This window comes from Tiliqua scincoides, chromosome 4 (assembly GCF_035046505.1).
Source record: "Tiliqua scincoides isolate rTilSci1 chromosome 4, rTilSci1.hap2, whole genome shotgun sequence".
NCBI lineage: Eukaryota > Metazoa > Chordata > Lepidosauria > Squamata > Scincidae > Tiliqua > Tiliqua scincoides.
Window position 1 is genome coordinate 41,843,159 of NC_089824.1, and position 16,533 is coordinate 41,859,691.

General features: G+C 43.0%; 1 protein-coding gene across 1 annotated transcript in view; it reads right to left on the bottom strand.

The window, feature by feature from the left end:
* NKAIN3 (sodium/potassium transporting ATPase interacting 3) overlaps positions 1-16,533 on the bottom strand; it is a 253,632-nt gene that overhangs the window by 111,131 nt on the left and 125,968 nt on the right. The window contains exons 2-3 of the mRNA XM_066625584.1: positions 15,178-15,315; positions 8,949-9,029 (exon numbers count right to left, since the gene is read on the bottom strand). Of these exons, the coding sequence (XP_066481681.1) occupies positions 8,949-9,029; positions 15,178-15,315 (219 nt within the window). The remainder of the gene's footprint in view (positions 1-8,948; positions 9,030-15,177; positions 15,316-16,533) is intronic.

Sequence of the window (16,533 nt, forward strand, 5' to 3'; positions counted from 1 at the left end):
CTCTATCTTCCTCTTCCTTTTCCAATTCTGGGAGTCAAAAGAGGAGGATGAGCAATGGAGGCAAGTAGGCAGAAAGAGATGGGCACCCTTCCCCAGTATGCTGTCCGAAGTGATCATTTCAGCTGGTCTCATTGATGGGCCAGTTCTGTAGAAATGCAACTCTGAGCTTACATTTCTAGTGACAGTAAATTTAACCCATGTGCAGGCACGACATGACTGTGTGTGTGGTTTTGATGTGATATCAGAGTGCCGAAATCTCAGAAGCACTGGATTTCCCAGAGGAATGTGGTCCTCAGTACTACTCTGGAGACTGCCACAGGAGCAGATGCATGAAATTAGGGCAAAAGCATGAAAACTGCTGCTCTGATTAGCCAGTGCAATTTCCCTCCATGAATTCAGTCAATATACAATATGCAGAAAAAGGTGAGAACAGGGTGCTAGTCAACACTTTTAGAAGCCAAAATCATCTGATCTGCATGCTAGTGCCTCTGGCAGTGAGTTACTGCTGGTAGCAGAATGAAGGGAACAGAGAGGGTATTCTTCTCTCCAGTGACTTTCCTGCCACTGTCCTTTTTGACAGCTCTTGCATGGGATCTGTGAGCTCCATTAGTAGAAAAACGATTTGGTCTGTATTTGGTCCAAGTATGAAACTTGCTCATCTTGGAAGACTGAACCAATTGCTTTTACATGTGTGCAGTTTAGTTGGTAAGTAGTTAAATTTGTCATTACAGAAAGAATGAGAGAAGAGAATATAAAAATACTAGACATTTGAGACTTTCAACAATAGGTAGCAGGGGAAAAAATACAAGGATATGGTAGATAACAAACCATTGCTGACAGGCTAATATATATTTTACAATGAGTTCAAAGTAATTATACAAATAATAGGATGAATAACATTTAAAAACTTAGCTTTAAAAATGGAAATTTTTATATTAGAGATTACTTTTAATCTTTTACTTGAAAAGCACCATGATATCATTTGTAAAAATAATGAAAATGATCCAGACAAAGTGAATGGTTTACAATTCGTTTAGCTTGCATGGAAGAGATTTGAACATGTCTACTTTATGTTTATTTTAAAACATTTACAGCCCACCCTTCCTGCAAGGAACTCAGGGTAGCACATGTTGCTCTCCAATCCCCCCCTTTATCCTCACAACTCTGACTGGTGGTGACCAGCTCAATGTCATCTAGTGAGCTACATGTCTGAGAAAGGAATTGAACCAGACCTCTCTTGTTATTGTCAAGCACTACATCAGACTGGGGCGCCCACTGGATGAAACTGGATGAAAAAAAGTGCTCAACTTTGACTAGTTTATACCACATATTCTTTATACTGCACCATGTTAAGCACTGTCCTGAAAACTACTTAGAGCCCAATCCTATGCATGTCTACTCAGAAGTAAGTTCCATTATAGACAATGGGACTTGCTCCCAGGAAAGTGTGGACAGGATTGTAGCCTTACAGCCCAATCCTATACACACTTTCCTGGAAGTAAGCCCCATTGACTGCAATGGGACTTACTTCTGAGTAGACATGCATAGGATTGGGCTCTTAGTTTGTAAAAGGAGAGGAAGTAATTCTTAAGCCATTTCTGTCCAACGTTGCATATATACAACACATGTGGCCCACATGTGTACATGTTTAGTTTAACCTTACATTTCCTGTTGACTTGCTTAACACTTTTTCATACATCACTGTGTAAACTGCTAGTTCATGTATTCTTGATATAGCTACAAAAGTCTTACATACCAATATATAGAGATACACAACACCCAATCATAGGATGCTAAACGGGGGGGGGGGTGTATGTGTGTGCGCAAATGAGAGCTTTAAATGGAAAAAGTAATACTACTATAGCTATGAAATAGTAATAACACAGCATGCTATTGCTGTATTGTGTTTCTTCAGACAGCTGGTGCTATTTGTTTTAATGCTGTTATGTGTATAAATGCCACAAAGACAGCAACCAGAATTTTTTCTCTCCATCTGTACACAGAGGCTATGATCGTTGCTCTCTGATGAGGGTTTCATATGCACTGGTTATATTAGATACACAACAGTGTACTGTTCTCAAACTCTCAGGGAGTTTGAGGACCAGGATAAGTCTTTGCGGGGGCAGGGTGAAAGCAACGATGTGATTCCCAGGATCTCGCCACTGCGGACCTAGGGGGCTGCTTTTTTTTTTTAAACATACCTGAGTACTTGCCAGTGTCCACGGGGTGTGGGGAGCCCTCTGCAAGACTCTCCACACTTCTAAACATTGACAAACACAATTGCAACCCACTTCTGGGTTGCAGGGAGCCTTGCAGAGGACGCCGCAGGACTCCCCACACTCCATGGACACTGGCAGGAACTCAGGTATGTTTTAAAAAAGCCCTTAGGTCCCCCACAGTGGCGCGATCCTGGGGATTGTGTCGCTGCCTTGCTCCTTACCCTGCCCCTTGCCGTGGTTCTCAGGCTGGTGGATCATGACCCACCAGTTTGAGAACCACTGCACTAGTGCAATGGACACAGACCTATATCATAAATGTATCTGAAAACTAAAGGTGACATCTAGAGTAAGAGGCAAAAGCTTAATCCATTTATGCGCTCCCACTCAGTATGCATTCATTTTGATGATCCTAGCTCAATATCAACATTCATTCTCATGTCATGAAACTGATGCAATACCGAAAGGAATATTTCATTCCTGTGCTTCTTACACATATTCCTCATAATCATCAGACATGCAATCAATCCACATCAAGCTTATCTTTCTCACTGTATCATAGATCCAACATACAGGGGTATGAGCTGCTTTTTCAGTGATGTATTAACTTTTTAATTATGTTACATAATAAAAGCCCTGCTGAATCAGATCAAAGGCGCATCTAGTACAGCACCCTGCTTCCAGCTGCCTCTGGAAACCCACAGGAGAGAAAGGCATACCTCTCTCCCATCATTGCTCCCCTGCACTCTGGTACTCCAAGAGGTACACTGCTGTTGAACCCAGACACATAGCCTGGTAGCCACTGATAGACTGCCCCCTTCCATGAATCTGTCCAATTCCCATATAAAGCCAACCAAGCTACAGTAGTTGCCATCATTACATCTTGTGGCAGTAAGAACATAAGAACATAAGAACAGCCCCACTGGATCAGGCCATAGGCCCATCTAGTCCAGCTTCCTGTATCTCACAGCGGCCCACCAAATGCCCCAGGGAGCACACCAGATAACAAGAGACCTCATCCTGGTGCTCTCCCCTACATCTGGCATTCTGACTTAACCCATTCCTAAAATCAGGAGGTTGCGCATACACATCATGGCTTGTACCCCATAATGGATTTTTCCTCCAGAAACTCGTCCAATCCCCTTTTAAAGGCGTCTAGGCTAGACGCCAGCACCACATCCTGTGGCAAGGAGTTCCACAGACCGACCACACGCTGAGTAAAGAAATATTTTCTTTTGTCTGTCCTAACCTGCCCAACACTCAATTTTAGTGGATGTCCCCTGGTTCTGGTATTATGTGAGAGTGTAAAGAGCATCTCCCTATCCACTCTGTCCATCCCCTGCATAATTTTGTATGTCTCAATCATGTCCCCCCTCAAGCGTCTCTTTTCTAGGCTGAAGAGGCCCAAACGCCGTAGCCTTTCCTCATAAGGAAGGTGCCCCAGCCCCGTAATCATCTTAGTCGCTCTCTTTTGCACCTTTTCCATTTCCACTATGTCTTTTTTGAGATGCGGCAACCAGAACTGGACACAATACTCCAGGTGTGGCCTTACCATCGATTTGTACAACGGCATTATAATACTAACCGTTTTGTTCTCAATACCCTTCCTAATGATCCCAAGCATAGAATTGGCCTTCTTCACTGCCACCGCACATTGGGTCGACACTTTCATCGACCTGTCCACCACCACCCCAAGATCTCTCTCCTGATCTGTCACAGACAGCTCAGAACCCATCAGCCTATATCTAAAGTTTTGATTTTTTGCCCCAATGTGCATGACTTTACACTTACTGACATTGAAGCGCATCTGCCATTTTGCTGCCCATTCTGCCAGTCTGGAGAGATCCTTCTGGAGCTCCTCACAATCACTTCTGGTCTTTACCACTCGGAAAAGTTTGGTGTCGTCTGCAAACTTAGCCACTTCACTGCTCCACTTCACTGCTTCACTTCACTCATTAGTCAGTGATTTCCACAGACTAATTATATACTGTATGAAGTACCACCTCCTTTTATTCATCCTAAACCTGCCCATCAATGCTCTGGATTGCATTTTTGGATTGCCCAAGCATTGTGAAAAAGGGAGAACAACTTTTCTCTATTCACTCTTCCCACACCATACATAATTCTATAAGTCTCACTGCCCAACCCTATCCTGGCACTGAGTGTGCAATGGCAGTGGTGCAGCCTCTGCTAAATACTATGGACCTGCTAGGGATCAGCAGCAATGGAAAGGCCAGTTCACTTACCTCCTCTGACACTGCTTGCCCCCCAATGGGTCTACCTGGATCTGTGCCACCTCTTTGGCTACCATAAATCCAAGTGGGCCCAAAGGCGTATGTCAAATTCAGGCTGGGGGCATATGACATTGGTGACTCCATGGCTGCTGATACTCTCCCTGGCTAGTGACATTCTCCCTGTCCAGTACTGATCCCTGCCCTGATTCTCCCCTAGAATGCCCCCGCTGCCAATTTATCTCCTCCTGTGGGGGCTCTGGAGCTCACTGGCATGCCCATGGGACTGCCAGTCGATTGCCCTGGTGACTCCAGCCCATGTGCCATCACAGCAGCTTCTGTGCCAGCAGCCCAGGCCTTGTGTTGATGAAACGTTTGCTCCATCAGGCCTTGTGCTGATGGAGCAAACGTTTCATCAACACAAGGCCAGACAGGATAAGGCCATCAATCATGTCTCTAGGTTAATTACCTTTATCCCAGCTAAAAAGCCCCTGTGGTAGTTTTTCCTCATAAGGAGAGTGCTTGAGCCAACAGATCATTTTGATTACCTTCTTTTTCATTTTTTCCAACTTTACATGCAACCATATAAGACCCCTTATGGATCAGATCAAAGGTATCTGGTTCAGAAGCTTTTGGGCCCACCAATAAGGCATGCCTTGACGGTTTCTCCTCCGCAACAGGCATTTGGAGATAATTGGAATATGTACACAGAGTCACTGGGGCACTTATTCTTCATGGTCTGCATAGTCTTTTGAGGAGATTCTGTTTCGACTTAAAAGTGGGGGGGGGGGCTGAAGTCCAGAGGTTCAACTTGTGATCATCATTGGGGCCTTTGCAAATTTTTCCTATAATTTGAACATCAAACTTACAGTAATGGAACAGTATGGTCTACAGCAGAGGTTTTCAGACTGGGGTGTCGCAATGCCTGAGGGTCCTGGCCTCTTTGCCCTTAAGGGGCAGGGGCAGCCAGGAGGCAAGGAGGAGGCAGCGGCACGATCCCCAGGATCGCACCGCACAGGGGGTTGCAGGGGCTTGGCTGCACTTACCACAGCCTCCTGCAGCCTCCCAGGGGTGTGGGGAGTGCTGCGTGGCTGCCCGCAGGGCTTCTCGAAGCTTCCAAAGTGAAAGTGGGGCAATTGCGCCCCGACTCCGCTAAACTGGAAGCAGAGCGCTATCACTCCACTTTTACTTCTGATGGGGCTGCAGAGACAGGGGTGAACTCACCAGTCCCTGCAGCAGCCGTCCCTGGGTGCGGGGAGCCCTGTGCGAGCCTCTGCAGGGCTCCCCAGGTCAGCAGCCGTGAAAGTGAGCAATTGCGCGCCACTTCCGGTTTTGCAGAGGCAGAGCGCGATCGCTCACTTTCACGGCTACTGACCTGGGGAGTCCTGCAGAGGCTCGAGCAGGGCTCCTGCACCCCCAGGACGCTGCTGCAGGGACTGGTTAGTGCACCCCTGTCCCTGCAGCCCCCCAGAGTGGCACGATCCTGGGAATCGCGTCCTTGTCTTCCCCCCGCCCCCGATGCCTCCTCCACCCGCAAGGACTTACTGCGGGTTTCAAACTCCGGGAGAGTTTGAAAGCCACAGGTCTACAGTGTCATGTTAATTTCTAAGCACGTGATGGGCAAGCTTGAATCCAAACCTGGAACCGGCTTTACCAGTTTCAAGCTTTTATCAGACCCATCAATATATGAACTGTTATATAAAAACAGAAAAAAATGAACCCAGTGACCATACTTTTCACACGTTACTGAGAAATCCACAAATACACAGAGTGCACTGTGAATGCTATGCTAATGTTAAGTGCAACAACGCAAAATGTACTTGCTATTTCATGCACCCAATATTTCTCAGATCATTTTTTTAATGAAATACTGGCACCTAAGGGTTAAGTGTTGAATAAATGAAAACTGAACTTTTATATTAGAGGCTGTATTAGCATTTTTCAGTGAGACCCATTTACTCAACAAGTTGTCACACTGACCTTCTTAGTCAGTCCCTTTTAGGCTACAAAAACAGCTTCAAGTGAGGAAAAATGCATTTTTCATTTGCATAGTCAAGGCTTCCACTAAAGCTATAGCAATGCTTTTGGGAAAAAAAGGATCACTTTTGTCAAGTTGTTCTTTATAGAGTCTAAAAGCACAAAGATAACTGAAATTCCATCCTTCCAACTTAACATTGCCTGTCATTTGAACTGGACCACGCTGGTGCAACAAGGAAATGTTTGCGTGCTGCTTTCATATGCCCATAGTCACACTTGTTTGTTGCTCCAAGGTGCAGTATAGAAAAGGGGACAAAAGAATATGAGATATTGTGAATACTTCAACCGTGTGCAACACGGTTGCACAGAGCTACTTAAAAGTCCATTTTTCCCCTTGTCGAATTTGCTTAGGCCACACTTTGGTGTGCATCAGGCAAAATTGCCTCTAGTATGTAAAACACATGCCACAAGATCAGAGTCATCCTGCCTATCTTCCATGGTAGAACTCAAGGTGGCGTGCCTAGGGTAGCTCAGTGATCTACCATCCAGGTACTGACTAGACCACACCTGCTTAGTTGCACAAAAGTTACTACATCAGGTATCTTAAGATCATGGGATAATATATCTGCCATTTTTAAAACAGGCCTTTAACTGTGCCTTTTCAGTTATTCTCATTTGACCACTAGGGCACTATCCAATGTACAGGACTGGTAAAGACTCTATTGCCCTAGACTGTATGTGGCCTGGTTGATGAACATTTCTTCCCTGTACCATCTTCCTTCTTTTTGGTCCAAATGAGCCACAATGACTAATAGGACAGGTGTCTTCCTAATTCTTGTTGTGCACTATTATTATCATTATTAAATTTATATAGTACCATCAATGTACTGTACACAGCAATCTAGACAGAATGAGAAGTAAGGTTGTCCACCTTGAGAGGCTTACAATTTATACGACTACAAGGGAAATGAGGGAGGGAAATGGAGGCAAGAGAAGGCAATGGAAGTAAATGCCATTATTTCCGTTAGACATTCTTAAGCTTAGCTATAATATGCAGGACTGGGCTGCCAGGTGGAGCAGGTTGAGACAGAAGAAGTGACTTCTGCCTTCACATAATGGTTATTGATGGCACATGCAGTGCTCGTTTGGTGGCCATTTTGTGCATGCTGCTCCAAGAAGAAGCAGCTCTGCCACTGGACCTGCTGTGCCCACTGGAACTGGTAAGTCAGCGGTAGGAGCAGGGGTTGGTCAGGAGAGGAAGCACTGAGGGCATAACTGAGTGGGGAGCAGATAAGCAGCAGGAAGGGATGGATCCAGCAGCAATGGCATGTACCGGATCTTATCCCTTCCTTTGTGATGCCAAAAGTGGTGGTGTATGACTGAAGAGACCCATAGGTGGCTGCAGGGCTTACCGGGAGGTAAGCGTAAATGTTTTATACTTGCCTCCCATTTGCCCTTGGGTTCCCACCCTCCACTGGATGTAGCATGTGCCTTTTTGGGATGGCTGCACTGACAGGGGGGAGGCGTATTGAGCTCTAAGGCTTTGAGCCGCAGTCTGCAAGTAAAAGTGGGTTTTAAGAAGGGATTTGAAGAAAATAAGGGAGGAGACCTCTCCCAGGAGTTTCTGGAGCAAACTCCTGGCATAAGGTTTGACAAAGCAGAATGAGTAGAAATGTTTGGTATTGGCAACCTTCAGTCTCGAAAGACTATGGTATCGCGCTCTGAAAGATGGTTCTGGCACAGCGTCTAGTGTGGCTGAAAAGGCCAATCCGGGAGTGACAATCCCTTCCACACCGGGAGCAAGTGCAGTCTGTCCCTGGTCTGTCTCCCTGGCTATGGGCCTTCCTTCTTTCTTCAATGAAATGTTTGAGGATAGTGGATATGGAGAAGTAGAAGTCATAGGCAGAAATGTAGTAAGATATTAAGAGTTGAGAAGCCAGGTGGGGAGAAGAAATGTTGGGCTTTGAAGGTGTGTTGACAACCATAATTTTCTCAAATTTTCAAATGCGCAAGTAATGTAGAAATACTGGTCTCCTTCATAGGAAAAAGGAAGGATTTAAGAGTTTCATAGGGAAAAGGAAGGATTTAAGAGTTTTCGTTATCAATAACAAGAAGAAAACCAGAGTTGACTAAGAAAACAAATTATTATGCCAAAGCCACTCCAACTTCATGTAGACAACTTTTGAAGACAACCTTCCCACTTTAGAAATACCAAGTCAGCACATGGTGAATTAACTAGCACTGCAGATAAGAAGAATAGGTTTACCTGTGGTACAGATACATTCTTCAGAAACCCTGTAACCCTTTCCTTGACCACTTCATATAATGTTTGCGCAGGGTCATTCTGCACTACAGCAAAACTAGCCAATCAGCCAGTCAAAACATTTACTGTCACTGTTCACAGTCAACGTACCACAAGAAAAAGGACACTGTATCTTTATGTGTGTTTTTTTAAATTAGCCCACCCTATAATGTTGCTACCAATGCCATGTTGCCCTCAACTCAGAAATTATATGGCACCTACCTTTGAAAGCCCGCCCACTTCCAAATAGAAGCAGATAATGAAAACATTCCACGTGACCCACAGAACAGTCCATACCGAGTACTAAAAATAGGAAGAAAAGAAAATGTGAAGATGAAAACATTGTACAAGATGCAGATCAATAATCTAAAAGATCAATTAATGCAGCAGGGAGTAGCCAGAAAGACCTCTCTCGGCTGAAAGCCCTTAGGATTGAAGCCAATTGCAAATCCAATATTCTAACTACACTCAAGGAAAAGTTATATTTATTATTTGGTTGGCAACCTTCAGTCTCGAAAGACTATGGTATAAGACTACAGCACCCGGTATTCCCAGGCGGTCTCCCATCCAAGTACTAACCAGGCCTGACCCTGCTTAGCTTTATGGCACTGTATTAGCCTACTGACACCCATAAATTCCCAAATGTTGACCCAATTACAGATTTGGTACTCTACCTTTTTCTTGTCATGATATATCCTTCCACATAAATATATAAAAATAATCACCTCATTTTGCAGAATGGACTGAGGAGTGTCCAAAGAATTCAGCTAATCAGATGCTGGGATACATAGGAAACATTTTACATTTGTTTATTATACCAATAAGAGGTTGCATGAAGGACACGCTAAGTGGACTGAAATGAAAACCTCAGATAACCATTTCTCTTTATGGGTTTACCTGGCATCCTAAATTATCATGAAGGTTTGGAATAATTACAATACACAAACATACATATTGTATGTATGCAGGAATGTATGCATAACAGGAAGAAGGAAGGGCAAAAGCAATATGTTCGAAATATCTCTGCAAATGGCAAATGTTCAGGAGTGGCTCATCCCTGCGATATTCAGGCAGAAGATGGGCTCTCCCTGGTCAATCTCTGTCCACTTACAGCCCAATCCTATGCATGTCTACACATAAGTAAGTCCCATTAGAGTCAATGGGGCTTACTCCCAGGAAAGTGTGGATAGGATTGGGCACTTAGTTACCTCTCCTGCTTCTCCTTCTCTCACTCCTTGGATTGAAACGAAGTAGACACAGAGTGGAAGAGAAAGTGTGGAGGTGGGGAGAGTTGTGGGTCAGGGCACTCTAGTCCACCACTCTCCTCTCTTGCACACTTCCTCTTCATTCCGTCCCCCTCTTCCATTCTTTTTCCATCCCAAGGAGCAGGTTATCTTCCCCAATAAGAAATAAGGGGTTGTAAATAGGGGTTACCAGGAATTAGCAGCTGAAATAGTGTCTGAGCAGCGACTCCAGGTATGCAAGGAAAGCAAGACACGATGGCTGCAATCCTATACATAGCTTCCTGGGAGTAAATTCTATTGAAGTCAACGGGACTAATATCCGAGTAGACATGGATAGCATTGCAATGAAAAATACTATCCCTGTTACTCCAGTTAATGATGACACACAAGACAAAAACACGACACATGCCAAAATTCAAAATACAGTATTGTGATACTTTAAATAATGATGTCCTTTTAAGAACTTAGAGGGTGGATGTAAAATTACCACACAGGGAAAATGTTAGTGTTCAGCATCATCCTTTTAAGAGCTTGGGGGAGAAAAAAAACCTTCACGGACAGCATGGGCAAAATCCAAGGCTCTTCCTTTCAAAGCCTGGAGTAAAAAGAATTGTGTACAGGATGAAGTGTGGAGAAATGTAATGTCCAGGTTATCAAAAAGCTGAGGACTTAAATGTGGGAAAACAAATAATGGGGAGACTTATAACAGGAACTCCCTGTTTATTGTACGAGTTGATTTATAAGTCAAAATAAGCAGACATTGTTCATATTTTACACTTTATATTCAAAACCACAAAACATGCACAGAAAACATTCTGTAGATAACACATGAATGGGAAATTCACACTAGTGGTGGTTCTGGGCATTTTTCCACGTGGGGCAACCCCTCTGTTTGCCACCCCTCACAGCCACTCCGGGAACGATTTGATGTCGCACCTTCCTTCATCAAGAGGAGGGTGTTTGTTTAAAGGGAAAGAAGCTGGCTGAGCTGCTGGCTTCTTTCTCTTTAAAAAAAAAAAAGATAAATGGGTGGCAAGGAGAGGAGGCTGGTGGTGCCACCCCCCCCCCCAGGCATTTCACCCTGGATATTTGCTCCCCTTGTCCACCCAGGTATGCCACTGATTTATTAATTGTCAATTGCTATTGGAGACAGGGTTGCTGGACTATTTGGGCCTTTGGCTAATCCAGCAGGGCACTTCTTACATTCTTATGATGATCACAGTATTTGAGACTAGCATTTGATATCTAGCACTGATCTGTCACACATTAAGGATTCAAACCGCGTCACAGACCATTGCTTCTCCACACTTTTAGCATTGGGACCCACTTTTTAGAATCAGACTCTGTCAGGACTTAAATATCAGGAAGTGATGTCATATCAGGAAGTGACATTAAGCAGGAAAATTTTTAACAATCCTAGGTTGCAATCCAACCCACACATACCCAGGAGTAAGCCCCATTCACTATCATTGTTAAAAGCATATACAGAGTAGCCTATTAAAAGTACAGATCTGTAACATTTCCCCAAATGCAATCACACACCATGGCAGCATCAAGTCTAATATATTAAAAATAAAATATTGAAATGAATGAAATGAAAATGGCCTTTTCAGCCACACTAGACGCTGTTCCAGAACCACCTTTCAGAGCGCGATACCATAGCCTTTTGAGACTGAAGATTGCCAACAAACAAACATTGAAATGAATTGGGACCCACCAGAAATTGGCTCGTGTCCCACTTAGTGGGTCCTGACCCACAGTTTGAGAAACACTATCATAGACATTAGCTCAGTTATACAACAGCCCTATAAAACAGGCTGGTATTATAAGTAAAGAAATGTTAACTTCAAGAGGTTGTGTGTCAGGAAGGAAAGAGCATGGAAGCATTTAGAACTTTAAGGAGCAAAAACTTCAAAGCTGGTAAGAAATCTGTCCAGCTGCACTGTCTTCATAGCTCTACAATGCATTAAGGATGCCAGTAACAGCCTCCCATAACAAGGTAGTGCACCTTACAATCTTCTCTGACCCAGCCCTGCTCAGCTTGTGAGTGACAAGGGAAATTACAGACCAAGGCAATATGATAGAAAATGAAAGTGATCAGCTCAAAAATTTACCAAAATCACTTTCACAGAAAAACTCGGCCTTATCAAACAATTTATAGTATTTTTGGAGCCTGTGTGGAATTGCCTTTTTGTTGCTTTTTGCTGCCTAAAATCCAAGTAATCTGGTTTCGCTCCTTGTGGATATTGCATTTATTACTCTCAGGAGATTCAGTTTCTTCTTCCCACTAATCTAACTCTGTCTCTGTGGACATTTATATTACACACATTCCAATGCTATAAGAGCACACTAGGTAGAATAAAATTACCTATGCAAATAGGCAATTCCAATACACTTCCCTGAGAGAAAAACATGTCCTATTTTCATAGATCAGAGAAAAGTGTAAATTGCTTTTTTTGTTGTTGTATGGATGCTGGACTATGTTTGGCCAATCTTAACTATATGAATCATCATTTCACAGGCTTTTGAAGTCAAGAAATACTCGGGAAAACCTAGTAAGCACATCTCATCTCCCTTAATCAGTTTTAACAGCTTGGGAATCTCTGGGAAAATGTGGCAGGAATTAAAAAAAGAATGAACAGAGAAATAGCTTTACTGAAGTACTTAAAGCTGTGCCATTTACCACAGAGAAAGAATTCAAATGTAGTTCTCAATACCCTGCAAGCATGCTTGCAATTCTTCATACATGGTATTTTTACAGATACATAGAATATACATGCATGCTAAAGAGCTGTGATCGCTTTGAGTTTCCCATGAAATGTACACACCATGTACATACTGCTTCAGTTCTAGGGGTCTGTACGGAAGTCAGAACATATGCAGCACGAAAAATTCATCTCTTGCTGGACCAGCACTATTGCAACTATACAAAAGCACTTTCAAAGGATGTACTGTACTTACACAAAGCACTGACACAGCTGCCCATAACTGAGACACCTGAAATTTGGGGAGCCAGTGCACAAGTTTTTGAAGCACCACTATGGTTGTTTTCTACTATGTGTGAAGCAGCCTGAGTCAGTATAAGAAACAAGCTAATGAATGTTTCCTTTTTAAGTTCTGTTAAAAATTCAGACTGATTGGCCAGATCCTGAAGCAAAGCAGATTCATTTGTGGAGTTCAGTATCTGGTCATATGTTACATCTGCTAAATAATAAGGAATATTCAGCATCAGATGCAAACATAGTAGAAAATGTCTCTGAATTCAAACTGAAAGCCTTTTTATTCTTACTGCAATGGTTTCTTTTCAATTTGCTGTCCTCTGGAAGGGCTGGACATTGTGGCAGGGAATACATTTTTTAAAAGACATTTGAAACTTTGGAAATATAAAAATATCTAGAAACTATATAGGTGGAATTGGGGGGCTAGTCTAAGCATTCATGGACTGAGATAAGGTTCTCCCACAAAACTGTATCATCTCAGGACCGACATCCCAATCCTATGCATGTCTACTCAGAAGTAAGTTCCATTTGAGTCAACGGGCTTACTCCCAGGAAAGTGTGGATAGGATTCACACCCCGTGAATGAGGTGTGCCTTTTGGAGATCTCTGATTGGGTCTTTTGCTTTTTTAAAAAGGCAACTACAGACATGTGAAGAGGAGTAATATGGCCCAAGGCCACATCACTGAAGGGAAGTGGGTCAACCCTGTTCTACTACTACTTATCCCAGTTAAAAGCTTAAATACGTAAATATAGTTTCTATTTATGAGAACCTGTAAGTTTCCACCACTGGGCACATAACTTTGCATTGGAAAAAAAGGCACAAATGAAAGGGTGAGACCCTTTTTCCCAGTACCTATGTCCCATTAGAGACCACCCTCCCACTCAGTCTCATGCACAGAACTGCTATGAAGCTGGGGGCAGGCGGGAACCAACAAGAAATCCAATCATATATATGACACTGTTTGGCCCTTAGCCTTCACATATGGCGTTGTTTGGCCCTCCGTTTCCACAGCTTGTTTGAAAGCATGCACTCATAAAAATTATAACCAATTTTCAAATTTCAGCTCCTTAAAAGGCTAGTGCCCTAGAGTTCTGGGGGTTTCTTCCTTGGTGTCACTATGTTGTTAGAAATGAAAAAGAACTGCACAACTCAAATTGACAATTTCACAAATAACTTTAAAAATGGATATCCCCCCCCCCCAACGTGATATTTACAACTCAAAACCCACAGCTGATATTTCACAGAGATCCCAAATGCTGGCATTTTCAGGAGAAAAAGCAATAAACGGTCAACCTTTGCAGCCAGCTAAGGGTCAGCAAAATGTGAAGGCTGCTGGTTTTTCAAGGGGCTTTACAATTCTTGATTTCTGGATGGATTATGTTTCTAAGAGATCCTTTCTCAGTGCAAAGTTATAAATTGACTATGTCTGGAATTGGGTGTTAGTTCACACAGATACAGTAAAAGTAAATGACACTCTACAATGTGTGTGTATATTTTTAATTTATAGGCACTCTGATCTTGCTTTGTCCTCCATACTCAAACATTAAAGCCTGTATGATGAGCAGCTTGGAGATCAGAGCTGCTTGGCCATTAGAGATTCTTTAAAGAGCGACCACAATTTCAAAAGGCCACCCGGGGAGGGGAACTGAACTCAGTGTAACTGAATCTGTGAAGGGAACTTCTCTTTGGAACTTAAAGGATTGGTCAGGAGATGAAGAAAAGGAATTGGCCATAGAGGGCATTGTGCCCCCAAGGTCAAGTACTACCCTGCATTCTTGACACTTATTTTCACTGGTTCTTACTTCTGTGAAATACACTTCTATTCCTTCCATATACATTTTCCATAATTTCATTTTCTTATTAAGAACTTGAATCAACTTATTTACACACCACTTCATTTGAAGTGCCAGAAATAACCTGAAACAGCACAAGTACGTAATCGCATATTCAAATGTATTTAAACACCAACCAGCAATAAAATATCCCATGCTCACATCACATTATCTTTTATCTACTGTTTCGTATGCACAAAAGAAATGATATGCAGTACATCGATTGGAGAACTGAACCAGCACGAGATTATCAAAAAGAAACAATTCTAATGATCTCTCTCTCTCTCTCTCTCTCTCTCTCTCTCTCTCTCTCACACACACACACACACACAAAATATTACTTTATGAAACAAAACAATGAAAACAAAACTTACCACAACTATATAGCGAGGTCTGTACTGTATTGTTCCAAACAAACCCAAAATGACGGCAATTATGTGCAAGAAATTACCAAGGATGGGGGCCCACTGGAATCCAAGGAAGTCGAAGATCTGTCTCTCCAGGGCAGCTAACTGGAACAAAACGTAACAGGAAAAAATGGTCTGAGTTAGGATTAGACCAGAGTCTCATTCATTATTAAACCATCCAGCCCCAGAGAGCTAGCACTCACCTTTTAGAACAAGCCTGATAATTAACCTTACTTCTATTTTAAAGGAATTTCTTAATGGCTGCAAAAGTGGCATATGGGTATGTTTGTTATTGCTAACTAAAGCAAGATGTAAAGAAAAAAAATGTTGTTAATTCTTCAAATAAAATGTAGCTAATGGTATGACAGATCTTGTTGATTAATACTGTACTTTTTTTAAAGTCCCTTTACAGAATTCATTGATGTTCCTGATCTTACACAAGATCTCCCCATCTGAGAATTTGTTGGCATTTCTTTTACCACCACCCTCCCGTTTCCAGGTCATAAAAATGTTGAGCAGCACAGGTCCCAAGACAGAGCCTGTGCCGCTCCATTCGATACCTCCATTCAAACTGATGTGAAGCCATTTAGCAGCACTTGCTTGGCATTGGTTTTCAACCAACTTTGAGCTGTAGGTGTCACCTACAGCCACATTTTACTACCTTAAGACTGTAGAAGATATCCATGAAATTAGGCCCATTATGTCCAGGTCATTCTCAGAGTCAACCATACTAGTCACTTTATAAAGTGAAAACCAAAACTTGTAAAGAATAAAATTCCTTAGGTTAGAAAAGTTTTCGTCACAGAGCTGTCAACATCCTCAGGAACACCACTAGCAACAAAAGTTGGAATCTGTCCCCAACCACACAGAGAAAATAACCAGACACAACCAATTTTCTAAATTGCTGGTACAAATCCGAGCAGCCCGGTGTAACACTGAGCTGGTCAGGAGGGGGGTTAGGATCCAGCCTATGTTTCCCAGACAGTTCCCATGCCCCCTTTCTGCCCTCCTGCCACACTCTCCAAGCCCCCACCCCAGCCTCTCTAGACCCATGTGAACTTATCCGACGCTGGTCCGGATCCAGCACCAGAAGGTCAGCACGCAAGGAGGCACAAACATGCTTTCCAACACGTTTAAGACACTCCTGGGTCGCAGCAGCCCATCTGCAGCTCTGGATTGTGCTCTAAGTCCCATTATGTTGAAAGGGCTTATTTGCAGGTTAGTGGATATAGGATGGTAGATCAATGATAATTATATACCACCAAAAATGAAGGAAGTCAAACAAGGGTGCAAACTCAGCTCCCTAATCCTATGAAAACACAC